The 27,237-nt window shown below is 39.3% G+C and overlaps 2 protein-coding genes across 2 annotated transcripts in view; one reads left to right on the top strand and one right to left on the bottom strand.

Annotated features, from left to right (window-relative positions):
- Positions 1–6,699, bottom strand: part of tomm70a (translocase of outer mitochondrial membrane 70 homolog A (S. cerevisiae)) — an 11,762-nt gene extending 5,063 nt beyond the window's left edge. Inside the window, exons 1-5 of the mRNA XM_050054916.1 lie at positions 6,382–6,699; positions 3,362–3,535; positions 1,764–1,890; positions 1,567–1,676; positions 1,324–1,472 (exon numbers count right to left, since the gene is read on the bottom strand). Of these exons, the coding sequence (XP_049910873.1) occupies positions 1,324–1,472; positions 1,567–1,676; positions 1,764–1,890; positions 3,362–3,535; positions 6,382–6,615 (794 nt within the window). The 5' untranslated portion in view covers positions 6,616–6,699. The remainder of the gene's footprint in view (positions 1–1,323; positions 1,473–1,566; positions 1,677–1,763; positions 1,891–3,361; positions 3,536–6,381) is intronic.
- Positions 6,700–13,025: 6,326 nt separating this feature from the next.
- Positions 13,026–20,989, top strand: lnp1 (leukemia NUP98 fusion partner 1). The gene is made up of 4 exons (XM_050055075.1): positions 13,026–13,529; positions 17,666–17,911; positions 19,744–19,839; positions 20,820–20,989. The coding sequence occupies exons 1-4, from the start codon at positions 13,344–13,346 to the stop codon at positions 20,985–20,987; spliced, it is 696 nt and encodes a 231-aa protein (XP_049911032.1). The 5' UTR covers positions 13,026–13,343; the 3' UTR covers positions 20,988–20,989.
- Positions 20,990–27,237: the final 6,248 nt, after the last annotated feature.

Here is a 27,237-nt window from a genome sequence, read left to right as displayed (position 1 = left end):
AAGTTTTGCCATGAAGAATGGGCAAAAATCCCAGTTGCAAGATGTGGCAAGCTCATAGAGACTTATGAAAAGAGACTTGCAGCTGTAATTGCTGCAAAAGGTGGCTCTACAAAGTACTGACTTCAGGGGGGTGAATAATTATGCACACTGAAGTTCTTTGTTTTTGGGCCTTTTTGTTGTTTGCTTCACAATAAAAAAAAATTTTCACATCTTCAAAGTTGTTGGCATGTTCTGTACATGAAATGATGCAAATGCTCAAACAATACATTTTAATTCCAGACATGAAATGATGCAAATGCTCAAACAATACATTTTAATTCAGGGTTGTGAGGTTTTAAAACGTGAAAAATTCCTAGGGGGGTGAATACTTTTGCAAGGCGCTATAGGTAACAGAACTGTAAGCTCTGTGACGGGACGATTCTTGCTAAAATGCACCTTGGGAGTCAAAGTTAACTTCTACATCAAAACTTTTCAGTACAAAAGCTTGTCCAGAAACCAAAGGCACCTGGAATAGTTCCTCCAACTTCAACACTCTGTTATGACTCTTTTAAGTACTTGTTTAACTGCATGTTAACATTTGACCTCTGACGATCGCCTCTGTCAATATAACAATAAATTTGATGGATGTATCCTCATGACTTTGTTGATGCCTTGACTTTAAATCAGACATCACCAGTTGGTGAATATTTCTACTTGTCCAACAAGTTGTTCTGTAGAAATTCTGGACAAAAACAATCAGAATAACATTTCTAAATACACACCAAAATCTGATGTAAAATGCCAGGACACTGCGTAGAAAGCAATTTTATCTCCCAGTCCACCCCAGCTTGTCATATAGTTCCTTGTACTTCGAGTCACACGCTAAAATTATTAGCTAGTAAAAAGTGGGAAGGCCCATTACAATTAAAAACAAAAAGGGTTTTTGTTTTTAACTTCATCAAAATCGAGAGAACTGAAATTCTAAGAAAACAGCTTGGAGATCCATATTTCATCATTTATCATAATCAGATCATTTATATCACGTATAATATTCTCTGTGTAATGTTTACAACAGTGTGTGTTCTTGCCAGATTTCCTCAAGAGAAACTGCAGAGAAAATATACCAGACGCTGAAATTATCACTGTAGCTTCAGGGCGTTTACGAAGAATTGAAGAAGGAAAGGAGGGGAGATTGTCCGCTATTTAATTGATCACAGATGCAGTTGTTCTCTCAGACAGATTAAAAAAATAGAAATTATTAAAAATATACTTTGGCGGCTACCTGGACAGCCCACTTAAGTAAAGTTTAAGGGGGAAAATGCTGCAAAGTAAAGATTGTCTGACCTCTCAGTGACCTCGGCTGCCTCGCCTTCCTTGTCCTTGTCTTCATCTTTCTTCTCCCCCTTCTGCAGCGGCTGTGAGATGATGTCGTCAGTGAACGAGCTAAAGTAGGATTTGATGAACTGAGGAGAAGGCATCATCGGTTCACGGTTCTACAGAGAAGGGGGTTAAAAGAAGAGAATTACTGCACTGTGATGATTCCAATAAATATAATTTAATTAAACATCTCTTAAATTGGACAAGTACCTTGTATTTCTCTTTGGCCTTCTCTTTTCCCAGCTGTTTCAGAACCTTGTCTGCTAGCAGCATGCTCTGTTGGTTCTGGAAGGCCTCGAGAATACACACCGCTGTGACGTCTGGAGGATACACGAGAAAACAGACTGTAACCAACTGTCACTCATTGGTAAAAGAACATTTTTTTAGAAGAAAGAGGAGTGTCTCACCTTCTAGGCACTCCTTCTTGTTGTCTAGTTTTTCCAGAGCTTTAGCCCTCCTGAACAGAGCTTTGACATAGCGTGGATTCATTTCCACAGCCTGACAGCAGTCCTGGACCACTTCTGTCCATTTCATCTGAAAAGTCAGGTTAGAAATTGGTTATCTTCTAAAACATATCTGCACCTGAGCATACAGCTGTCCAGAGGTCTGTCCACATCCCAGAGAAGGCTTACAGATGCAATGGTGCAGCAGTGAAACTGATACCTGGCAATCAATATATAAAACTAATCTTTAAAAGCAGGACGGAATCTGTGTCAAAGTTCCAACACTACACTTGCAGTTGGAGAGCTAATGTGAGGCCTCATAAAGTTGCTGTGCAGAAAACCTTCAGCCAAACATGAGGGTGGAAAGATTTGACAATGCTGATGATTTACAGAGAGTCTGCTACACATTGACCAAAGAGGAGTAACCAGTGTTAGCTACAGAGGCATGTAATCTCTTCTGGCTTTAATTTTTTTAAAGAGGGGTTTGAGTGAGTACTTTGTCATAGTCAGTGTATTACCTTCAATAGATGGTGGTCAGCATGCCCCTAGTTTAGAGAAGCAGTCAGGAGCACCTCCATGGAAGCTAAGCTATGTACTGCTGTGGATGGGGGCAACAGCAAAATGTATTTTAGCCACCTAAAAAAAATATTGTTTAAGTGTATGCTGCATTTTGAATATTTTCACCGCTTTATCTTGTCATCAAATAGCCCTTTCCAATGGAGAACTGAAGCCCTTATCTATGCACTCTTTAAAGCCACCAGACTCCTTTGGCAAAAACAGTCATTTTAACTGCAGCACACAGGAGCTGCTGGTATACTAGTGCCTCAACTGGTCAGTTAGTTTGTGTTATTGTGTGACTTTGGTGTTTTAAAAGGGTTAGCTCAGATTCACCAAGTCACACATAACACAAACTAAGTGACCAATCAATGCAGCAATACTCAAGCAGCTCCCGTGTTCTGCGTGGTAAAATTACTGTTTTTGTCAAAGGAGTCTGGTGGCTTTAGAGAAAGCTTAGATGGATGTCAGAAAGGGCTGTCTGATGGCAAGGTAAAGCCATGAAAATATTCTAACTATTGCATACACTTAAACAGATACTGATTTTTTCGGTGGCTAAATTACGTTAAGCTGCTGCCCACGTCCACAACAGTACATTGCTGACCTTCCGTGGCGGTACTCCTGCCGGCTTCTCCAAACTGGGGGCGTGCTGTACGACACAAACAACCTCACTTCAAACAAATCCAAACTATTTCTCTCAGTTAGCTTAAACTGAAGCCATTTCAAGTGTGCCAGGCAGCAAAATACAGGACAGTTGCAAGAATACCCTAAACAGAGCTATGACGTTGTATACTGTTAATAAAAAAAAAAAAAAAAAAAACAACCAATAAAGAATGAATGCCACACTGTCATTACAGCAAGGGACAGAAACAATAAAGAAAATCATGTTTTTCAAAGGACATTTACATCACTCATAATGAAGTTATCTCAAAATGTACTTTTTTATACAGTTGGTGGGTCTTTCACATGAACAACAACCTCTGCACAGACTAAAAGGTGGTGCCAACCTGTTGCTCGTATGCCGCTGCTCTGTTCTGATAAAATGTTGACAAATCAGTCTTTTGGTCTGCGGGGCAGAGACCAATGGCCTCTGTGTAGCACTGGATGGCGTTCTCATACTTGCCAGCCTTGAAGTACTTGTTGCCCTTGTTCTTTGCTGCTTGGGCCCGATCCAACGGGCTCTGAGTGAGAGAGAAAAAATGTAACAGTATTGATTAAATGGTCTCCCCTGTGACTCAGTGGATTGGTTTAAAGATTCAGGAGCCTAAAGTCATTTTTTTCTGCATAATTAAGGCTCCCTTAGCATCTTGCACTGCAGCAGGCCGTGCAAGTGAACTGTGGGTGTGTATGAATGACTGAGTGCCATCAAAATGACAGTATTGCTCATAGTTGGGGCTGCTGTAGTTAAGGAGGTAGAGATGTCATCCATTAATCACAGTGTTGGAGATACTGTAAAGTGCTTTGCCCAATAAGGTGAAAGAGCTCTATTTAACAGCAGTCCATTTACCATTTATAGCAACTATAATACTGATTTATGGATTTTAGCATATGATGTGTAACAGTCATGGGTGTGGATGACCCATATTCTTTAGGCAATTTATTCCGGTGGAGGAAAAGGAAGCAGATTACACTGACATTAGCACACACTGCAACAACATGTTTTAACCGTTAAGTTCTTTACAGTAAGAACAACCCACCAGTGTGCTCTTTTTGTGTTTGTGTGCACCTTAAAAGGTATTATTCATCTATATTATTCATGCCATGTTATCTTGAATTTGTGAATTAAACTCTCCTTACATGCCTCTGGTGAACAAAGAATCCAAAATCTGCAAACACTGTATTTTTAATTAGAGTAAACGGGAACCACATTTAACAGGTATGTATCCAGTTACATGCTCAGTGCTTCCTAAACATGCTGCATCGCCTTCAGTCCTTTCTGACCCACACAAAAAGTGAAACTTATCTATGCTTTCACTTTTAATTTAGTTCTGTGTGAGAGGTTGTGCACAGAGCTTTTGCTGTGGTTAAACCTGGTCCCAGTTTACTTCAATTAATCAGTGTTTGCCACTGTTGGATTCTTCATTCACTGGAGGCATGCAACAAAGATTTCTTGACAAATTCAAGGTTACACAGCACGAATAATCAACATTTATGGTTATTTTGTGAGTGAAGTATTCATGTAATATTTGGAATGAATGCTCATGCCTGCTTGTTGTTGGTGTACTAATGGTAACTCAAATAAATCCTGCTTTGTCACATTTTCCCTTTCTCCCAATGATGATGTAACAACATCATACTTACAAGATAGCTCGAATGCCAAAGACACCTCTCACTGGCACTATACCTGTGAGCACCTACTGCACACTTCCTTGCCACCTGGCAACCATTTTTAAGTTTTGTGGCAAATATAGAAGCTGAAACTTGTAATGGAACACTCAACTCAACTCAACTTCAACACCACACTCCCTTAATTATGTCACACAAATTGATTAATTAGTCATCATTTCCTTTTTTTCCCTTTATCCTCACTTTTGGATTACCTCTGACTGGTCTGGCTTTCTTTGTCTGTTCTTGTGTTGATGGGTGGGTGGGGTTGTTTTTTTGTCTTTATTGGCCCTGTGTTTGTTTATCAGTACTGCTTGCTAATAAGAATACCTTCTTTAAAATGTGTTATTTTTAACTATTTTAATGCTTATTATATTGGCAATATTTTAACTTCTGTTTAAATGTCAGGCAAATAAGTTGTTAGAATCATCCCTAGTGGACATCAAGGAAAATATAAGACATACATGTTTTCCTTGGTGGACATTAATCTGCCAAAGGCTACGTTACCTATCCTTTATGAGAGGTTTATAAGAGAACTGAAGGTTAAAGTTAGATTTATTTCATAATACTATATCTGAGTTTATCAGTGGGTAGGGTTGCAACAGTATGGAATTTTCACTGTACGATAACTGTCTCAGAAAATATTGCATTATCAGCCAGAATGAGCCTTAAAGGAATAAAAAAAGTAGGGTTATGCTTGGTTGAACAAACGTTTTAATTACTATAACTGAAACTTGAAACAATTTTCTTAATGGAAGTATGTGTATTAAGTTTCCCCCTCAAAAATAACTAAAATACAGAGGAGATTCTCCATCTGTTTTGTTTTGTTTTGTTTTTACAATATCATAGACAAGCAAATGTACACAGTATGATAACCCTCAACTTTTATATCACGGCATACCTTGACATTGGTGTATCGCTGCAACCCTATCAGTGGGTTCTTGCTTCTTCCAAATACATAAAAAAATACTTAATTTAGACAGACCGAACATTTTGTCCCTGACTATAATCTGCTGCTTTAATCCTTGATATAACTGAAGCAGCTGTGCTTTACCCTTATTGACCCTTTACTTCATTTACATTCATGCTGAAGAGTACCATTAGCTGAGGACTTTGAATTTAGTGCATAAAAACATAAATATGCAGAAAATAAAGTGTCTGACATTCTAAATATCATTGTGAAAGGCCCTCGGTGTCCCCTGGGCATGGGGCCACTGGTAAGGTGTCCCTTATTTATCCATATTGAAGGTAACAACCTCGCACCTGCCCCTTTTGACTTGAGAAGATAATGTTAGCTAGCACGCCCCCAAAACATGCCAGTCACGAAGCAATGCTACAGTTAAAAGTTCTCGCCATGTTGTCCTCACTTGTGTTTAGTGCTTTATTAACGCTGCCACCTGTTAAACATTTCTAACTGGACAGGTAAAGCTAGCTAGCCACACTGACAGCATTAGCTTCCGAGAGCTAGCTAGCAATTATCATTGGCTAATCCACCGCTGCTGAACCGGTCGCTATCGGCCTTGGTCTCGTGAAGGTAGCTGTCAGTGTCAGTAACGTTAGGTGTCCTTGACGGTGCTGTAACAGCAATGACATGTGTAGCCAGGAAAGTGTAGCCTACGCACTTCACTAAGGAAGCTAATGCTAATGCGGGGGGTGTTACAGTGACTGCAGATTAAGGAGCAGTCTGTACGGCTATCGTTACCATGTTCTCCTGCTCTCTGCTGGCTCGAGCTGCGCCGTCTTGGCCCTGCACGGGGCTCGCGCTGCCTTCTGGTGTTTTCCGCTCCCCGGTCCCTTTCCTTTCCTTCGTCCGGCTGCGGTTCCACAGATAAACCGCCCCGACTCCCAGCACTATAGGGGTCCCGACTAACAGGGCCAGCTGCCAGCGGGGTAGTCCAGTCCCGGACTGCGGCTCGACTGGCTTAGAAGCAGCCATGATCTACAACCGAGAGACAGTTAGCCAGCCACTAACGTTACCACAGCCAGACGGCGTGAGCGACGCTTCTTCTTCCCGTGTTCCGCGAGGTCACAGACGCACCGATGAATCATGGGATACTGGCGGACAAGCCGAGGGGGCTGTGTGTAGTTGTAGTCCAAACATCATATCAGTTACTTTTGAGATTTAACACCTTTATTACCTGTATTACCTTTTAATGTTTTTACCAATGGGTTTATCTTATATATGATGCTTTTGTTTATTGTTTGGAACAAAATATTTTATTTGTTTGTGTCAATAAAATAACTAACTTACCAACTAATAGGCTACAGATTATGAGTAACATTGTTAAAAATGTAATCCTAATAAAATATTTAAATTACTGCACCAGAATCACCAACATTTGATCAGTAACTGTAATTTAATTAGCCTACATATTTTTTTCTTGGTAACTGATTACAATTACATTTATCTGTAATTTAATTTTAACACGATCCTTATCCTGCACAGATAATGATCAGTTATGCTAATCTATCTTTTACATATTTTTATTGTAAATTTTCTATTCTATATTAGTGTCCCTGACTTTTGCACTGCTCCGCCCTTGTCCTGATAACATCCTGTGTTTATTGTATGCATCAAAAACCAAGGCAAATGTTTTGTAAGTGAAAACCTACTTGTCACTAAACACTTTTTAAAAAATATTTTGGAAAATGAAGGATACACCTGTCCATTTTAGTAGCTTTCTGGTATTGTGACTATCAAGTTATTCTTCTGGATCATGTGCAGCTTCTCCACTTTAAAAAGACTGATCCATCTACTAAGAGATTTTACTGGATTCCACTAAATGACCAAATATTTATTTATTTATTGTTCAGTTAGACAGCTCCATTACTTCCATCACTTCACTAGTCTTAAGTTGTTAGTAGGCAGGTGAAAAACCTTAGGCTTAGAAAAAACAGAAAAAAACATATATATTTCTAATATATATATGTAAATAGCCATCCCATTATGAAAACACTTTATGCACCAGTGTCTTTTCCTCAATACATTTTCCCACATTAAATAAAGTGCATATAAAGTTAATAACTGTCCCTAATATTTTAACACAACTGGTTATGTATATACGCTGGATTTGATGTATATATTTATTGCATTTTAACAAAGCTTTTTAACCATATTTATTTAAAGAACTATTAAATTATGCAATTATTTTTAAGCAACCCTCATCATGAATGCATTACAGCTGCTGATAAAAGTCTATGCAACCTACTATTATTTTGCCACCACATTTATGACCAAGAGTGAACCAGGAGGCTCATCAGATACTGTCAACAATAAATCACCATTCTCGTGCTTCTGCTTCACAAACATGACCGATGATGCTAAATAATCTGTTATATTTTCTCTCTTTATATGATTTTCCTAATAATAATTTATTCTCTGGACACAGATTATTTGTTTGAATCCCTGCTGTACATGTAAGGTGGTTTAAAGGCCAGTTTGGGGTTTATGTGTGTTGCAAAAATTCCACAACTTTATAGGAACGACAGAAAACAGCAAATTTATGATGATTTTAATATGATTTCATTAAAAATCGTGACAAAGTTATCATGTTTTTGAATCCTGAAAAACACAGTATTAATTTGTCTGTGTGCAGGTTGACTGCAGCCGCTAGGTGTCAGTGTTGCTGACTCTCTCTATCGACCACTCTTGTACAGGAATGACCAGCTGAACAAAACCTGCTGTATGCATAACTCTGCACGTACACTGTCTGTTTTTGTTTATATACTTTGTGGAAAATCATAAAAAAAATATGCTAGTTTCCAATAGTGAAGGATATTTCCTTTTCATTTTGTGCAAGTTTTCCAACCCCAACTCTCTTCATTTTATCCTGATCAATGTGGATTTATCATATGATTTTGAGCATCTGTGTGTGTGTGTGTGTGTGTGTGTGTGCGCGTGTGTGTGTGTGTCAAGTTCAGTCTCCTCTCTGTCCCAGTTCAGAGTCCTGTGCTGGTCTGTCTGCAGCCTGACTGCTCAATTTATGCCTGAGGCCCTCTGTCCTCAAACAGTGACCGGCGCTGAACTGTTTCCAAAGTCAACTGTATTTAGCTGGTTTGAGGGACGACTGAGTGATGAAGAGCAACACAGACCTTTGACAGGAAAACTATTCCCTCATGAGGTGTTCTTTAATCCAAGGACATGCTGTAAATCACATAGTTTCATTCTGTTTTTGGATTTGTACCAAAATAAACTGCAGCATTTTGGTACTTTATTGCCTAATTTATACAACATTAAGAATGAATTATGTGTACATTTCAGTTTAATGATTGAAGAGACTTCAAAAATGTTGCCTTCAATATGACTCATTCCACACTGACAGAGGAGCTTGTTTTAAAAAGCTGTAAAACTAATGTCACTACTAAACTACAACACATGACGAGACATTATAACCTTGCATATTTCACGTGACGACCCAGCTGATACTGTTGCTTTACAGAGGTGAAAGGGGACAACTGACAGAGGTTACAATAAGGATGTCTGATCTTCCATCTATTCCTGACTCTCTGTTATTACTGTAAAATGCGCCTGATATTGTTAGCACAGCCTGGCTTAGCTTTAGTCGCTCGCTCCCACTGATGTTTGGTCGCCTCTGACCTCTGAGATGTGTTTGTGCTCCCATAATGCTGAGAAGTGAGGTACTTTGAAAGTGTCAGTCTTCACGGAGCAGCTACGTAAATACACCTGGTTAGTCCAGTTAGATAATTTAATCAGATTAACTTCAGATGTTTGTTGTTGAGCTCTCACTTTCTGGTTTATTGATCTGAGTTCCAGAAAGTATTTTGTGATAGTATGGAGCAGATTTGTGACACACACGCAGAAAAGAAAAAGCAAATTGCATTCACTGTAATCAATAGGGTTTCAGTGAGTGGCATTGCAGCCTCCAGTCTCTTCATTCACAAGTCTGATCCTCTACACAACACTGTGCAGGATTTAAAGGGACAGTTCACCCCAGAATAAAAAATACATACTTTTTGTCAATCAATTTTTTTTAGCACTTTGAGCACCACAAGCTGAGTGCCATCTAGTTCCATTATATCGGAGAGAAGGCAGACATCTCTTCGGCTGATATCTCCAACACTCTGCAACTCACACCAGAACAATCTAGACTGATAAACAGCTCTACAGGGAAATGGAAAAACATGTATTTTTGATTTTAAAGTGAACTGTCCCTTTAAAAAAAAAAAACATAAATATGCCAGTTTGGCTAATCCCTTTGGATCTGTAATCCACTGAAGTATTTTTCAGCAACTAAAATATTGTGGGTAATTTGCATGGAAGACTCATCGTGGGATCTATGAAGAGAATGTACTGTTTCATGTTCTTGGTTGCTTGTGCTCAGGTGTGTCCTTAACTGGCTCCCATCTCTGGAGGAACAACAGATTACTGTAATCTTGATCTAAGGTTACATGACAAGGCAGCATGGATGTGTCATAACAGTGCTCAGCCAGATTAGTCCTCTTCTTTGGGACTCAGGTCTCAGCATGTTTAATCTCTCAGTCTGTGAAGATTGTTCTCATGTTCAAGTGTAAATTTCATCTTGAGACTTTCCTCCACACCGAAAGCTGAAAACTTAAAGCCAAAAAATATATAAATAAAGTGCTTATGTGTCTAGTTTTTACATTGCCGTTAATACATTATTGGCATGTTAAATTGTCATGCAAACAAGGTGTTATAAGACTTTCTGCACACACATTTACAACATTGTAGGACCGCACATATCATTGCAGTGCGATAACAGGATTAAGTGACTTAAACAGCATGCTCAGTACCGCACTCATTCTTATGTCACACACATGTGTGACATATGTCACACATGTCACAGCACTCTGACGACTTGTAATGAACACTCGGGTGACATAAGACCCCACTGTGACTCTGTCACATACTGCATATTTTAATGCTGATAATAAATGTTCTGTCGTCAGTTAAATGAAATAAATAAAGTAAAATCTGGACTTTTCAGAGTCCCTCTCTTTGTGGTTATTTTGTGCCTTTTTGTCATTCTGTGTCTTCTCTAGGGTGTTTGGTGTGTTGTTTTTGCGGTCATTTGTGTCTTACAGTAATGAGGTAATTTTCTGTGTTAGTGAGGTAATTTTGTGTCTCTGAGATAATTTTGTGTCTCTTTGAGGTATTTGTGTAACTCTGAGATACGTTTGTGTCTCTGTAAGGTAATTTTGTTACTTTTTGAGGTAATTTTGTGTCTCTTTGAGGTAATGTTTTTGTTCTATTGAGGTAATTTTGTGTCTCTTTGAGGTAATGTTTTTGTTCTATTGAGGTAATTTTGTGTCTCTTTGATGTCATTTTATGACTCTTTAAAGTAATTTTGTGTCTCTTTGAGGTCATTTTATGACTCTTTAAAGTAATTTTGTGTCTCTTTGAGGTAATGTTTTTGTTCTATTGAGGTAATTTTGTGTCTCTTTGAGGTAATGTTTTTGTTCTATTGAGGTAATTTTGTGTCTCTTTGATGTCATTTTATGACTCTTTAAAGTAATTTTGTGTCTCTTTGAGGTAACGTTTTTGTTCTATTGAGGTAATTTTGTGTCTCTTTAAGGTAATGTTTTTGTTCTATTGAGGTAATTTTGTGTCTCTTTGAGGTAATGTTTTTGTTCTATTGAGGTCATTTTGTGTCTCTTTGAGGTATTTTGTGTCTCTTTAAGGTCATTTTATGACTCTTTAAAATAATTTTGTGTCTCTTTGAGGTAATGTTTTTGTTCTATTGAGGTAATTTTGTGTCTCTTTAAGGTCATTTTATGACTCTAAAGTAATTTTGTGTCTCTTTGAGGTAATGTTTTTGTTCTATTGAGGTAATTTTTCTGTCTCTTTAAGATAATTTTGTGTCTCTGAGGTATTTTTGTGTCTCTTTGAGGTAATTGTGTGACTCGTTAAGGTAATTTTGTGTCTCTTTAGGGTGATTTTCTGTGTTACTAAGGTCATTTTGTGACTCTTTAAGGTAATTTTGTGTCTCTTTAAGATAATTTTGTGTCTCTTTAGGGTAATTTTCTGTGTTACTAAGGTCATTTTGTGACTCTTTAATGTTGTGCTTCACTGAGGCAATGTTGTGTCTTAGCAAGGCAATTTTGTGTCTCTTTAAGGTCATTTTGTGTCTCAGGTATTTTGTGTCTCTTTAAGGTAATTTTATGATTCTTTAAAGTAATTTTGTGTCTCTCTGAGGTAATGTTTTTGTTCTATTGAGGTAATTTTGTGTCTCTTTGAGGTAATTTTGTGACTCTTTAAGGTAATTTTGTGTCTTTTTAAGGTAATTTTGTGTCTCTGATGTAAATTTGTGTCTCTTTAGGGTCATTTTCTGTGTTACTAAGGTAATTTTGTGACTCTTTCAGGTAATTTTGTGTCTTTTTAAGGTAATTTTGTGTCTCTTTATGGTCATTTTCTGTGTTACTAAGGCAATTTTGTCACTCTGAGGTTATTTTGTTACTCTTTGAGGTATTTTTGTGTCTCTTTGAGGTCATGTGTTTTATTGTGGTCATTTTGTGTCTCTTCGAGGGCATTTTGTGTGTCTTTGAGGTAATGTTGTGTCTTATTGAGGTATTTTGTGTCTCTTTAAGATAAATTTGTGACATTTTTGGTCATTTTGTATCACTTTGTGGTTGTTGTTTTTTTGTTTATTTGTTTGTTTGTTTCCATACTCGTAGTTATTTTGTGTCTCTTTGCCTCCCTTTGTTGTCTTTTGGTGGTCATTTGAGTGCCTTCCTGGTCTGTAGTTGTTAATTTGAGTGGCATTTTGCAGATGAAGTCCAGGGGGGCCCTGTCATTTTTGGCCCCTGGGCCTGTGCCCGCTAGGCTTATTCAGTCATCCATCCGTGCTTATACTGTATGTAGTAAAGTGTGGCATTGTATAGAGAATGAACTACCAACATATCAGCTTTAGTGAAGTGGAAAACTTAAACTCATTGTTCTGTGTTTTGTTTCCAGCTTGTGCACATGTTTCTTTTCCTGTTGCTGAATTGTGCACACACAGTTGAATATCTTCTATACCAAAACTATACTGGAGAATTTGGGGGAAAAATAAAGGTAAGAAGAAAGACAATATGATAGAGTAGTGCCCAGAGTAATATGAAAACATACACTCCCTCTCTGTCCTGTATTACACCAGCCTCAGGCTCACAGTGCACAGCAGTAGACAGGGTAGCCTGCTCCATAATTATTGACAGGTTTGATGTACTCAGCGAGTGGAAAGTATGGGGAAATTGGTGTTTCAGTTGTCTACCCCCAGGCTCATGACTGTAATGGAAAAGCAGTGGTCACATCACCCACCCAGTTCTAAAATACTATCTGCTCCTCTCTGGCTCCCGCCTCCCTGTTTATTCCCATCACCTCCAGTTTTACTTTCTCCCAGCCATGTTAAACAGATTAAAGAGGATTCACTTGTGTAAAGACTCAAGCAAAAGCTCTGCTGTTTATTTTTGGATCTTCCGAGAATAACACAACTACAGCCACAGTGCTTAGAACTGCACAGGGATCTAAATGAAGTAAGTTACCTTTGCCTTGTGGGACAGAGTTTTGTAGTAGAGCAGCCAGTCAGTCAGAGGCTTAGTAGGTCAGCTCAGTGTTGTCTCTGCCCTCTGCACCACTGGGCTGGGATCACACTTTCATCTACTGAGCTGAGACTTGTTGGACACAGAGGCTCCCTGCACAACTCCACCATGTCTCTCAGGCTGCTGCCTGCTTTCGTTGTGGATAACGACGACGATGATGATGGTAACTTCACAAAATGGATGAGTAGTTACTGGGGTCACGGAGCAGAAGGTGGACACTCCAGGGACAGGAAGCGCAGTTTCAGAAGAGCCACAAAAACACAAGGGGACCGAAGAGCATCACTCCCAACTGTGGTAAGGACCAGCAGCACTGAATAGACGCATGCATGTGTGTTCACTGTACATTTTGTTTTTGCATCAACATATAAACAGCAGCAAGACACTTTTAACAAAACAATATTTCCAGTTTCTGTCATTTTAAAACAACCTGCCTCTTTTTAAACTTGTTAATAAAACTAACTAAAGATAACTTTACAAAAAACTACTGTATGCAGTTAACCACAACTCAATATGTCATTGTAGAACGTTTCTAAAAGTTACATACAGTAGTCTATATTCAAGAAATAAGGCTGACCTTGTTTATATTTGAGCAGACAATGAGGGTAGATTAATGCACGTATACACTCTGCAGATATGGAAACCCAGACATTGGTATGAGCACTATGCAGGCTATGTAGGTCTGTTATAGTTTTCAGTAATAGGGTGTCCTGACCTCCACCGCCTTCAGTTCATCAATAACGTCTGCTGATGCACAAGTACATGATGCTCCCCCAGCACACACTTAAACACACAGACACACGCAGGCACAGATAAAAATACTGTTTAAAGTGGACTTGCGTTTCACCAGTAATCCAAGAGGCATCAGAACTGAAGAAGCTTCTTGGAGAGGTGAAATCTCTTCAAGGAACTCAGTTAAGTCCAGTTGCCTACGATATAGCACTTAAGATTACCATGACCTGGATGACTGAGAATCTTCACCAATATATTGTTTAAATTGATTATACAGAGGTGCCACTCATAGAAACATCATTTTTTATTGAAAAAGTGTAACAGAAAACCTACAATGTACAGAGTTAGTAATGCTGTGAGTGTCTTCAGATTCCTTTATGTCACTGAGGTCAAACAGTGTGCAAATATTCTGCAAAAAGCAGACTTAACTAAACTGTTTTCATTTTATTTACCTTGTTTCCAACAACATAACAGCTGTAATATATCCAGACTGGAATACCAAAATACAATCACTTGTATGTTGTCCATATTCATACCCCAACCCCACCAAGGAAGGAAAAAAAAGCTAAACTAAAATGACAGTACACATGTATAAAAGGGCAGATACACATTTTAGACATACATTAGCAGACAGCAACATAAGTCAAAACGTAAACAAAGGTACACACACGCATTCATACAAATAGATTTATACATCAGTCAAAGTTGTCTACAGCCAATCTACATTGTAATTTGCTCCAAGTAAGAATCAACTATGTCAGAAATGGTCGCCACGTCCTGTAAAATGTACCTGCAGAGCCACCCAGCGTACACTTTTATTTTACTTTATTTTCTCTAAGTGTAGAAAACTCTTGAGATCACCAGCCCACTAAGCATGTGTGGGAGACACCTCCTGCTTCCACTTAGTAAGTATAAGGCATCTTGCAGTTAAGGAGGCAAAGGCAATGGCATTTGAATAGTGTCTAGGAAGAGGTTTGTTCTCTGGAACTACTATGATAGAAAGTTTTTAAATGAAAGCAGACCTGCAAGTCTGTTTCCTGACAATGAAAGCATTAATGTAAGATATTATTCAGCATTCATCTCAACCTGAAATAGACAGAGCTCTTGATTCTTTTATAAAAACATGTATTAGTCATGGACTGCTGCATGTAAGCGCTCCTCTATGGAACACTGTGCTGCTTTATTCATCGCCATGAGGGAATGAACTTATCAGTCATAGAGAGGTCAGAGATCAATGACAAACGGCAGCACACTTGTGGCTCATACAGCAGGTTCTCAGTATGGTCAAGGGCAATTTAGCAACACTGATGTTTACCGAAATGTAGACGTATACCCTGGGTGTTTAAGATTGAACAAAATAAATGTGTTTTAATAAAGATTTTCCCCCCATTAGAGCGGCGCTGAATATCTACACTATTATGACGGGCCCTAGTGCCAGATTTTGCACCTTAACTAGCTTCTGTACATCGTATAGTCTCGTCACATGGTCAAATACACACTTGACATTACACAATATCAACTTAAGTACCCAACAATCACTATTACAAATCTGTATATGACAAAAAAATACCAAAAAAAGAGAAATTAGTCAATTAATGATATCATTTTTATAGTTCAATTACACTTTTTTTTATAGTTCATGTAGAATAAACACATAATTTGCTCTTATGATTCCTACTGACTATTTCACAACTACAATTACACAAAGGAAAAAAAGGCATATTCATTTTAACATGAGTTCTTATTATTCCTGATCAATCTAAATCAGTCACAAGGGCCTGTTCTCTGTCCAACACACTGTTACATCATTAGAGTTACACTTATATTTTGTTCACATTTGGAGGAACGAAAGAAAATCTTTGTCAGGTTTTGTGAGACAAAAGCAGCTGATGAGAGACATGATGACACATGCTGGTATAGATTGGCCCCTAGGTGGAGTCAAACAAAGCCCTGATGGCTGCAGCTTTTTGTCAGTGTGAACATTTGCTTCTGCCAACACAGATCAACCTGACCATTTGATCTAGTGGACAGACGAGCCAAATGACCCAACTATTAATCCATAAGTAGATAGATATGCACTGTGACGTCTTTTTGGACACTGTTAATGAACTTAGTTACATTACACATACGTTTAAACCACTAAGCTTTGTCTTTTCTACTCTGACTTTACACATATCTCAGCTTTAGACTTATTTATTTGTTCTTAAATGTTTGTTTTTTTTGACAAGCACAAAATACAGTGAACATGTACTTAGACTGATTCCATTTTTAAAAATTTATAACATGTCCACCCACCCTGAGTAAACTCACCGGGAAGAGCAGAAAGAAAAATTAAAAAAAAAAATACATGAATTAGGTCACATTTAGCTGTACCAAATGTCATTAGCTGTATAGATGATAAACTGTAATATTTAAACATTAAATTTGGATATCATGTCAGCAATACACATGAGAAAATAATGTGTACAATCAAGCACTTCTTAAATCATTTTTCTTTCTTTCTGTTCTCATTTTCTCTCCCTCCACCAGCGTCATCTGGTTCTCTTCTCACTGTCCATTTACTGTAATTGCTCTTTTTGTACACTTCTGCTTACAGACTCTCTCCACCTCTCTACACTCATTTTTTGAGTGTAATTCATTTGCCAAAAAAAGACACAAAACGTAAAATAAATCACGTCAAAGATAAGATTTGACTGTCCATTCCTCGATTACCCTGTAAGGGGTCCTCAGATCAAAAGAATCAAAAGGGTGCCGTAACTCACTCTCAGATGCGCTGTCTGTCAGAGCTAGAACAAACGAAAGATTCGTAATTAATATATTAACTAAGGCCTAATTTTTAAACAGGTATATTCACACAACACTTTCATTGTATTTCCTCCCTGATCTTTGCTCAGCAACAGTTTTGCGTAAAAGGAATTAAAGCCCTGTCCATAATAGACCGGGCTACTAATTTAAGTTTTATATTACATGCCTGCATTGATCTGCAAAGTAAATACATAGTAAATACAATATACATACTTAATAGGTATACCCCAGATCATTTTTAACATTTGGAGTGGGAAAAACAGAGCACTCAAACTGTTCCTCAGCCCTGTTGTACAATTTGACATCAACTAATCGTGATAAATATAGAAATAATCAAAGTAAGTTAAAAGCATTGTTTTAAGTTTGTAGACTTCTACGTAATAAACTGGGATTCATAGGAAGTAGGATCTAACTTAAAGATGCTGTTGAGTTGCACTGTGGGAAATGTAGGATGTTTTGGCTACATCTCCTGCCAGTACCTTCCCTGGAGTGCCCTTTAATCAGTCCTGACTTTTATGACACAGGCATCACGGCGTTCAGGGAGGAATGTATCAGGACATAAAGATGATCACTCTGAAATGAAGAGTGCTTTCATTTGCTTTAATTTGACTGCACCCTCTACGTATCTGTTTTGCAACATATAAGTGTAATCTGATTACTGCTGTTGTGTAAATTATCACAGACCTATAATTAGGTGGTGCTTTACAAGAATGTTACTTAAGAATATTAGGGGAGATTAACATAACTCACAGACAGAAGCTCAGCATGGTCATGTCTCTGTCTGTCTGGTTTAATGTTCTTACAGTTGCTTTTCAGATTTTCAGCTCTTCTGTTTTCCTTTGAGCTGAGACTGAATCATCATAGACAAGTTGTGTAACAGCTCTTATTGTCCACAGTCACAATTAGACGCCATGAAGCTGAACAGGCTGCACACAGCGACAATGGCTCCCAGCCCGAGCCACATCAAAACCAGGGAGGAGAAGGGGGAGGTGAGGCCCCACCAGAGAGCTCGCCGTGCCTCCTCAGATGAAAACAGCCGCTCCAAGTCGGGCATCCCGGAGAACCGCATCACCACCATCCCAGAGCTCACAGAGTCATTCGAGAAGAGACTCTTTCTCCGGGATAAGAGGACCATGTCTCTGGTGAGATGAAATTTAAACAGTTTTTATAGTTGTTGTTTTTTACCAGCTCAGTGTGTTGTAGATTATTCAATTAACTGCAGGGTCGGTCAGGTCTTACACTAATAGGGTATTATGAAGCCCTTAAAGATTAAAGACCTCTTACAGAGAATTAAAAGGTGTATCAGTTTGGTACACTGACAGGATCATGGACGTGTCCCCAAACTCATATCGGTTACTGTAAAGTGCACAGTATCTCCTGCAGTGGTGGAAGAAGTACTCAGATAAATATATCAATACAACAGTTTAAAAATACTCTGTTAGAAGAAATCTGCAACGTTAACTATTACTTCCAAATAAATGCAGTGGAGTAAAAGAGTACAATATCTTCTTCTGAGATGAAAGTAGAAATATAAAAATAGCATAACATGGGAATCAGGGGCGGCAGTGGCTCAGTCCATAGGGACTTATCTTGGGAACCAGAGGGTCGCGACTTCAAGTCTCCATCCAGACCAACAATGGAGTGTGGACTGGTAGCTGGAGAGGTGCCAGTTCACCTCGTGGGCACTGCCGAGGTGCCCTTGAACAAGGCACTAAACCCCCAACTGCTCGGGGCACCTGTCCATGAGCAGCCTCCTCGCTCTGACGTCTATCCATTTAAAGCATGTATAGGTCCTGTTTGTGCATGCGTGTGTATCAGGCCTGTGTGCATATGACATCAGAGTGGAAAAACGGAATTTCCCCTAAGGGATTAATAAAGTATATCCTCCTGAGACCCTGAGACCCTGTGTCCTCATATGTGGACATTATATTTTGGGTTTACTTGACTTTATATACTTAATTCTACTTAACTAAGACCTGCTGTCGTTGTTCGTGGACACTTTTTTTGTGCCATCTAGTTGTTATAAGAGCATGATACACTTATCAATGTAAAAACAAAATGGCCGCCATCTCTGCCAAGTCAGTCTGCAGCTGGTCCCGACACAAAAGTGGACAAGGTCCAAAACCTGATCACATTTTTCTTTATGATTAATAATGTTTGTAGTTTGATATGGCGACAAATCTGACCCACAGTAAGAAGCTAAGACACTATTCATTAAAAAGTACTCACGTGAAGACATTGGGACTTTATTATTGTCTGGTTTGAGGACATTGGGACCTAATTATCATTAACAATGGTTTTTAGCAAAAATTAGGAAAAATTAAAAATGTATACCAAACAAAAGTTCAGGTGTCAGGAGGAGATCTTCTTCTTCTTCACTCACATGTATATTCTACCATTAATCTTTTATGACACTATCAGGATCAAGAATAATATATTTCTCATTTTGTGAAAGGGCTCGATCCCTTCTGTAGTTTATATTTGGGAATCTACATGTTTTATATTTTGTAATTTTAACTTTGTAAAAAAGAAATCATAATGTTTTGTGGTTAGATATGACAACGAAAAGAGACCTACGCGTTGTACTGAAGATTTACTGGGGAAGCTTTCAAAATAATAGCTGGATTGCTGTGTTTTATCATTGATGCCAACTTCAAGCTTCATATCCAATGGCAATTTGAAAATGTGTTTTTGGTTTGTTTGTTTTTAACAGTAGGCCTACACTGGAGTTGTAGTAGTAGGGCCCACAGTGCAACAGTTAATACTGTAAATACACCAGATGTATACTTAAAGGAACAGTGTGTAAGATTTAGGGGCATTTAGTGACATCTAGTGGTGAGGACTGCACATTGCAACCAGCTGAAACTTAGTTAGAAATCCTTCAGTGTTCGTTGGAGGTTAGTTATCCGCAGAGATCTCTTCCTCTCCAAAACAAACAGACCAGGTGATTAAAATCAGTTTTTCTTTTTAACAGATTGAGGACGACAAGTTGTGCCTGATCTGTCACGAGGACATGAAGAAGAACGGAGGAGTTCAAGAGCTGCACTGTACACACCGCTTCCACAAAGAGGTAAAACACCTTTTATAAGACTGACGCACTGCATGTCTCCTCAGGGACAGAGCATGAGACAGTGGGGCCCTGGGCGCAGATATGCAAAAGGCCCACCACCTCTCCTACACAGGAGCAGGACACACAGACTTTGTAGTTATTTTGTGTCCCTTTGCAGTCCCATTGCATCTCTTTGTGGCCTTTTTGTGTCTCTCCCTGGTGGGTATATGTCGATTTGAGTGACATTTGCAGACAAAGATCAGGGCAGCCCCTGATTGAACCAATCACCTCAAAAATTTTACCATTGTACTTTTCTGCAAACCGTGGATACGTTACATTTGCACATTATTTGTAGCTGATATCTCAACAGCGCTGTGGTGAAGATGTGGTTAAGTTTAGTCACAAAAAGCACTTGGTTATAGTTAGGAAAAGATCATGTGTTGGCCTAAAACAGTCACATTTGGTGGCACAAAAGCAGTTGGAAAAGCCGGGATGGGTAAAAAAAACACCTCGTTTTGTGGTTCAAGCACAGCTGGAAGACCTGGTGATGTGACGATGAGAAACACCCAAGTTTGGTACCACAAACACCTGTGGAACCACATCACTTCAGAAACAATGTTATGCTACATATGAAACGTACAAATGTGAAGTTTCCGTGGTCTGCAATAACGTACAATGCTAACATTTTCTTGTGGCGACTGGGCTGCCCTGACGCTCTGGGCCCCTGACGCGCCTGTGCTTGTTAGGCCCATTCAGTAATGCATCCATGTGTCTCCTCTACATTGAATTTACTTCCTGTTGCAAAGCAGTGTTCAGTCCAATCCCAGCATGTGAGATATCAGATCCATGGTGCATGATTACAGCTTGTTCCTGGATATGCATGATGTGAAGTGGTATGAAAACAGTCTTTCTGCATCGAAACCCATCTGTGTGGAAGCATGGAGAACTCTAACATCTGAGGAGTTACTTATCACCATGTCTCCGTTTGGTGGGTGCTGAAGGCGGCTCGGAGGTCAGAGCAGTGTCGGCCCAGCAGCGGCAGTGAAACAGCAGCGGGTCAGGTGAGGAGACTCTCGGATGAGAGGAGGAAGTCGGCAGACGGGCCGATCTGCATGGAGAAGGAGCAGCACACACTCCGTCGTCAACTTTCCCTGCGGAGACATCGCTGATATCATTCTGTGGAAGGAGGAAGGTGACTCATCATCGGTGTTAAAATGGAAGATGAGCAAAACATCAGGATTGTCTGCTGAACTGTCACTGCTACATAGTTTGACGTTCGAGTGTTAAAATCTCAGGGCATTGACTGTGCCTGACCTGATCCTATAAAAGTGCCCTGTGGGATCCCATCGCTCTGTCTGTCACTCTGTCTCCTCAGTGTCAAATCATAATTCTAAAAACATTCGAAACATCTGATTCAGTCTCACTCCCAACTCGTCACATACCGACACTTGGTCAGTGGCCTGTTGCTCCAGATACCAACAAACAGTGTTGAGGGGTGAGGTGGATGGGTCAAACAAACCCTGTACATTCACCCAGGAGCCTGCTCTTTGGGTGTTGTGAAGCCAAAAGTCAGTCGAACAAATGTAGTTATGACTTTTTTTCCCTAAACCTAACCACACTCTTTTAATGCCAAAAATTCTGTACATCGACTGTAAAAATAATGGCCGTAGCTAACGTGACGTCACCTCTTGGTTTGTGGACTAATTTTGAAGCGTGACGTCACCTCTTGGTTTGTGGACTAATTTTGAAGCTTCAATTTTGGCATTTCAGCCTTCGGTATCTTGGTTTTTGGAGGCAGAAGTGACCATATTTGGATGATAGGCTGGAGTTGTAGGCTATCATAGACTGTATAAATATGGATGTAGCTATTGTGACGTCACCCATTGGTTTTTGGACTCCCATTTTGAAGCCCTGAGTTTGGCACTTCGGCCGTCGCCATCTTGGTATTTGGAGTCAGAAGTGGGTGGAGCTGTGTAAGAATGAGGGGTGGGTTTGACTGTCACTCAAACAGCCTCACCTTTAATTATCCGTAACTTTGGCCCTTAATAAAATGTAAATGTGTGTTATTTAAGAATTCACCCCCATTCAGTTGTCCTGAATGATCAAATTAGCTATGGAGACCAAAACTGTTTTTTTGTACCAGGCTGTTAACATGTTTATTTATTCTATAGAGTTGGGCATTTTAACATGGTGTTTTGGAGCCAGGCTCAGGAGGCCATTCAAGAACTGCAGTTTTTGGCACTTCTGCGCTGGCTTCATTTTTCAGCCTCAGAGGTTGCTGCTTGTTTGTACGTTTATTTTAAAAAGAGACTTTTAATGAGTGTAAATTGACATGCTGTACCTGGACGTCCAAAAGTAAGGGGGGTACCTGTCATATTTTGACATGACGAGCCACTGACCAAGTGTCGATGTTTGATGAGTTGGGAGGGGAGGATCCCCTGGACCCCCTGACTAAGTTCTGAATGTACCAGAATCCTAGAAATGCCCCTGTGTGCGCTTGACCTGTTTGGGGCGCTGCGGCTGGATTTTGCAAAGATGAATGAGGACAGCAAATGTCAAAAGGTTGAAAAAAGGGGAATTCATTACTATATGTATTGATAGATATTATAAAGCGTTGTTTATTAACTGGCCCTGGCCTCATGTCATTTGCCAAAGTGGCCCCTGGGCGAAGCAAGTTGAGTATCCCTGGTCTACATCCTCACGTGACTTCATCAAATGTCTAGTTTTGTCCAACCAATATTTTCAAACCCAAAATGTTAACTTTGGAAGTTTTGCTTGAAAAATAACGTAAACACTTTATCGATTACCAAAATAGAAGCCAATTAATTTTCCGTCAATTGAATGATTGATTCATTGACTAATAGTTGGAGCTCTACATGAGATGTATTAAATATTTGCTTCACAGTATTATAAGTAAGGTCATGTAAGGGTACTTAATGTTCAGCTATGATTCAGCTTGTAAATGGGTGACAGTCTATGCAATATCTTTCATGTTGAATCAATCAAATGATTATCACACAAGGAGATATTTTCAATTATACGTTAAAGAGTCTTTCAGCAAAACTACAATCTGATTTTTATAGTGTGGAAAGTAAAAACAAATCTCACCATAAATGTTTGTACAGTAGACTTAATTAATTTGTCTCAGCCGAAGTGATTTGGCTGCGTCTTTCTATTAACTTGTGACAACTTGGGTTATTCTGATTGCATGCAAAGTTGTTTTAATTAAGTCTAAGATGTGTTTTTGTGTTCAGCCATAACTTCAGTGTTTGTATTTTGTGTTGTTACAGATGGAAAAATGTCAATAAATAACCAAAGAAACAAATTCTCAACTTTAAATGTATGGACCCTGTTTTTTTAACTGCACTCCTCTAACAATGTTGTGAATGTACAACAGAGTAAAACACGTGACATCAGTGTCCTCATCATGGCTCAGGGTCAGGGTCAGTGTCGTGCATGTGGTTCCTATAGCATGTTGGAAACTAGCTTCTGGCACCAGGGAGGGAAATCAATACCTGCAGGAATCATAAACATCTAGCCTGAGTAAAAAAAAAAAGAATAACCTCTTTTTCAAATGTGTTTCAGTGCATGGAGCAGTGGCTGTGGAAAAAGCAGACGTGTCCCACATGCCGTGTCCATGTGTTCATGCCGAAGCCCCTCTACTGGTCTTCGTCCCGCATCCAAGTCCCATAAAGATCCTGGACCCCCCCCCCCCCCCAGACCTCCACCACAACTCACTCCTCCTGCATGAACTCCCGCTGCTCCTTCAACGACATGTGAGGGTTTATTCAAAACAGCACTCAAGGAGCAGACTTAAGATCATCCTCTGTGTTTGGAGGGACCCTGGACGCTGTGTGACAGTTAAGGGACCCTCAATAAGAGACAGGACTTGTGATCTGGTGGCGTCTCACACAGCTTATTGATGTAAGACACTTATTTAATGTGTGAATTAGTGCCCGAATATGAGAGTTTTGTCTATATTTTGTCCAGAGACATTTTAAACTCTGCACTGAACTTGCAGTTTTATGAAGCAAATTCCCTTGAGATTTGTTATATCTTTTAAAATCTGACTTTTTTTCTTCCTTTTTGCACTTTTGCACATCTGATTTACCTTAAAGCAAAAAAATTGCCATTTTTGGATTTATTCGCTTTCTTGCCAAGAGTTAGATGAAAAGATTGACACAAATATCTGTCTGTTAAATATGAAGCTACAACAGCCATTTCAAATGTTATCACTCAACTAAAGGGGCATTATTAATGCTAATCAGTGATGTAGGTCAGGAGGTTCCTGCAGTACTGTCTAGTAGATTCAGAAGCCAGTTATCAGTGCATTAAATGCCTGTTGGCATCAGGAATAGTTACATTAGGTTCCACTTTCACTTAAGTTAGCTTTAGGAGCACATAGTACGAGGTTAGCAGTAGAAAAACATTGGCTTTAAATGAGCACGTTACGTGAAATACGCCATGTTGTTAAAGGCCAACTGTGCAGGATTTAGCGGCATCTAGCAGTGATGTTGCAAAAGAGGAACTTCTCCTGTTTGTCGTTTGCTCCCATTTGAGAGAAATATGGTGCAAAAATACGAATGGTGAACACAGTCTCACTCCGACCTCGTCACATATCGACATTTGGTCATGGACTTTCCACATCCAAATGCGATGTGCAAGGTAGCCTGGATGCGTTGGTTGTTGACGTTCTGGGACACCGTGTCAAGTTCTCTTTTCAAAATACATTTCTATTTTCACTGGAAATTTAACATTTACATACAGTCTCTTTCAAAATAAAAGCACTACGTCAGTACAACACCGTGAATTTACATATTTTTTCCTTCAACAACACATGGGTTTGGCTTCACAATCTTAGAGGAAGTGACCAGACTCCCAGGTGAAAGTTGGTTGTTGTTGAACCCACCCCACACGGAATTTCGCTGCCTTAAATTTCTTGTTGTGCCACGTTTCCCCAAATGCTGCCGTTAAACTGTAAGGGTGACCAGCTGTGTATCATGCCGCCGTGAAAAGACAACTTTTTTTCATCAATGTCTGACACCAGAATTCACTCCCCAAGCTCCGCATTTCAATAACTAGGGTTGAAATGGCCCTATCTAGAGCCAGTATTTTATTTGTCTGCTCTAGATTACTGCAAAGAGATGGTGGACTCTGTGGAAGAGGACCTACATCATACGTAGATATAAACGGCTCATTCTAAAGTAACAAAAACACAACAACTCTAATTCGTGTTAATGAAACTGAAAGTAAAAACCAAACCCAGATTCATTCTCGTTTGGCTTTTCACCTCGCTATGTTTACAATTTTTTGTCACTGTGTCTTTTGGATGTGTGCCGCTCACAGTCTGGCACCAGGTCACTGCTTTTTTATAAAGCCCCGCCCTCACCTGAGCACTGTGTGGTTACACGTCCAAAAAGTACAGACAGAGGGCAGACTCTCTGCAGATAGATACACCACCACACACTTCTAGAAAGGCCATAAGTGATGATTGTGAGGAATCAATTCTGTGTGATGTAGTTATTATTTTTAGGAAAATTTTGCATAGTTCATTCATTCATTTTCCGTAACCCCTTATCCTGTTAGGGGTCGCGGTGGGGATGGAGTCTATCCCAGCTGACATTAGGTGAGAGGCAGGGTTCACCCTGGACAGGTCACCAGACTATCACAGGGCCAACACATAGAGACAGACAACCATTCACACTCACATTCACACCTTTTTATACTAACATTATGTCACCTGACTTCCTCAGTCACCGCATAACATTAACCTTGGCCATTTAATGGGCTGATAACGGCCTCTGAACCTTCTGTAGCAGGAACCTTCCAAATCATATCTATGATGCTGATAACCACAAATAATGCCCATTTAACTGTGATAACATTTGAACCAGGCAGCTACAACTATCTACTGGCCTGCTGTGTGCAGACATGATATCATGGTATCAATCTTCTCAGTTTAATTAACTAATTTGATTGAAAGCCCATGGTTATTGATTCCCTTTACTATTGAAAAATAAATTCTTACAACTCAAACTCATTTTGTTTTCACCTCTCCTTTGTCTAACAAAAACAAAGTTAATGTTACACTAACTTCCACAGCGTCATCAGCATGTTGAGTATTTGCATATTCAAACTAATTTAGGCAGTATTTTTGTATGTATTGTAGACCACGTTAATGATAGAACTAAATCTTGTATCTGACGAAGGCATGGACAGGAAATAATGCTCACAGCTTCATGACGATTAGCTGTGTCAGTCTGAAAGTGAGTAAGAGCATCTACTGGTTTCATGCCTGACTTAATAATCTTTACTCTGAGGTTATAAACGTGAACTCCTCCTCCTGAAACAACAAGTCCGTCTATCATATCTCATTTTCCATCTGCTCCATCTTCCTGCCTTATCTATTGTTTTGCATGTGAAATGTTTTGCATGTGAAGCCCGGTCGAGTGTCATCTGTTGAGCATTTGAGCTTCTCTGTTGTGTATCTTGCGCTGCCAAATGAGAGTTAACAGAGTGAGCTAGATGTCCAACAGGATCGGGCTGCCTGTGTATAAATGTATCTATACAAACATGCATTTACGTAAATGTGACTTTATTTCTAGATACTGACAAATAGTCGTCTTTCCATGTATATGATGTTCATTTAAGAACCAATAAACCCTTTAATTCTGCTGTGATCTTGCATGGATTTATTTCAAACCAAAATGTCTGCAGATATAATGTGTTAGGATTAGTCTTTTTTATATCTCTTTAAAAGAGAAATAACATTGTTACCAATATATATTTACAGTCCTCTCTGTGAGTTACAAATTTGGTTTTTGGATTGTCTTTTATACGTTACACATACACAACATTTTGAACTAAAAATACAGACTAGCTGTGTAAAGCCAGCTCCACACAGCCAAGGCTTTTAAGGCTGACAATCAACACACACCAATCCAGGAGTACACACTGATGTCACACTCCTTTACTTAACACGGTGTGCTTTCAACAAACACACACTTTTCTGTCTTCTGTGTCATTTACAGCAGTTGGTTTACTGTACTTTCATTGTTGATATTATAACACTGCAGCCTGTAAAAGGCCAATAATAACAAGTATTCAAAAGTATTCAAATCCTATAATAACTGTGGCAATAACACCAGATATTTTGACTCAGCAGGCAAAGCACAGGTGTAACAGATAATGTTAATGATGGCTCCTTTGCATCTGTATGTGCCAGTAAGTCAGCATGAACAATATCTCAGCCCTGTCACGAACACACCTGACTGGAATTCAGTCGTTAAATGTTATTTATCACACCTGCTGTGTTTGAAAATGCCTGTTGTTTCTATTGTAGTGTTTATTTTTAGTGGTCCAGATGGTACTATATCTGATTCCCTCTTCCTGTTCTTGGTCTGAGTTCGTGCCATGTTT

This window comes from Epinephelus moara, chromosome 10 (assembly GCF_006386435.1).
Source record: "Epinephelus moara isolate mb chromosome 10, YSFRI_EMoa_1.0, whole genome shotgun sequence".
In the NCBI taxonomy this organism is placed as follows: domain Eukaryota; kingdom Metazoa; phylum Chordata; class Actinopteri; order Perciformes; family Serranidae; genus Epinephelus; species Epinephelus moara.
The sequence above is the reverse complement of the archived record's forward strand: the minus strand, read 5'-3'. Positions and strand labels throughout refer to the sequence as shown.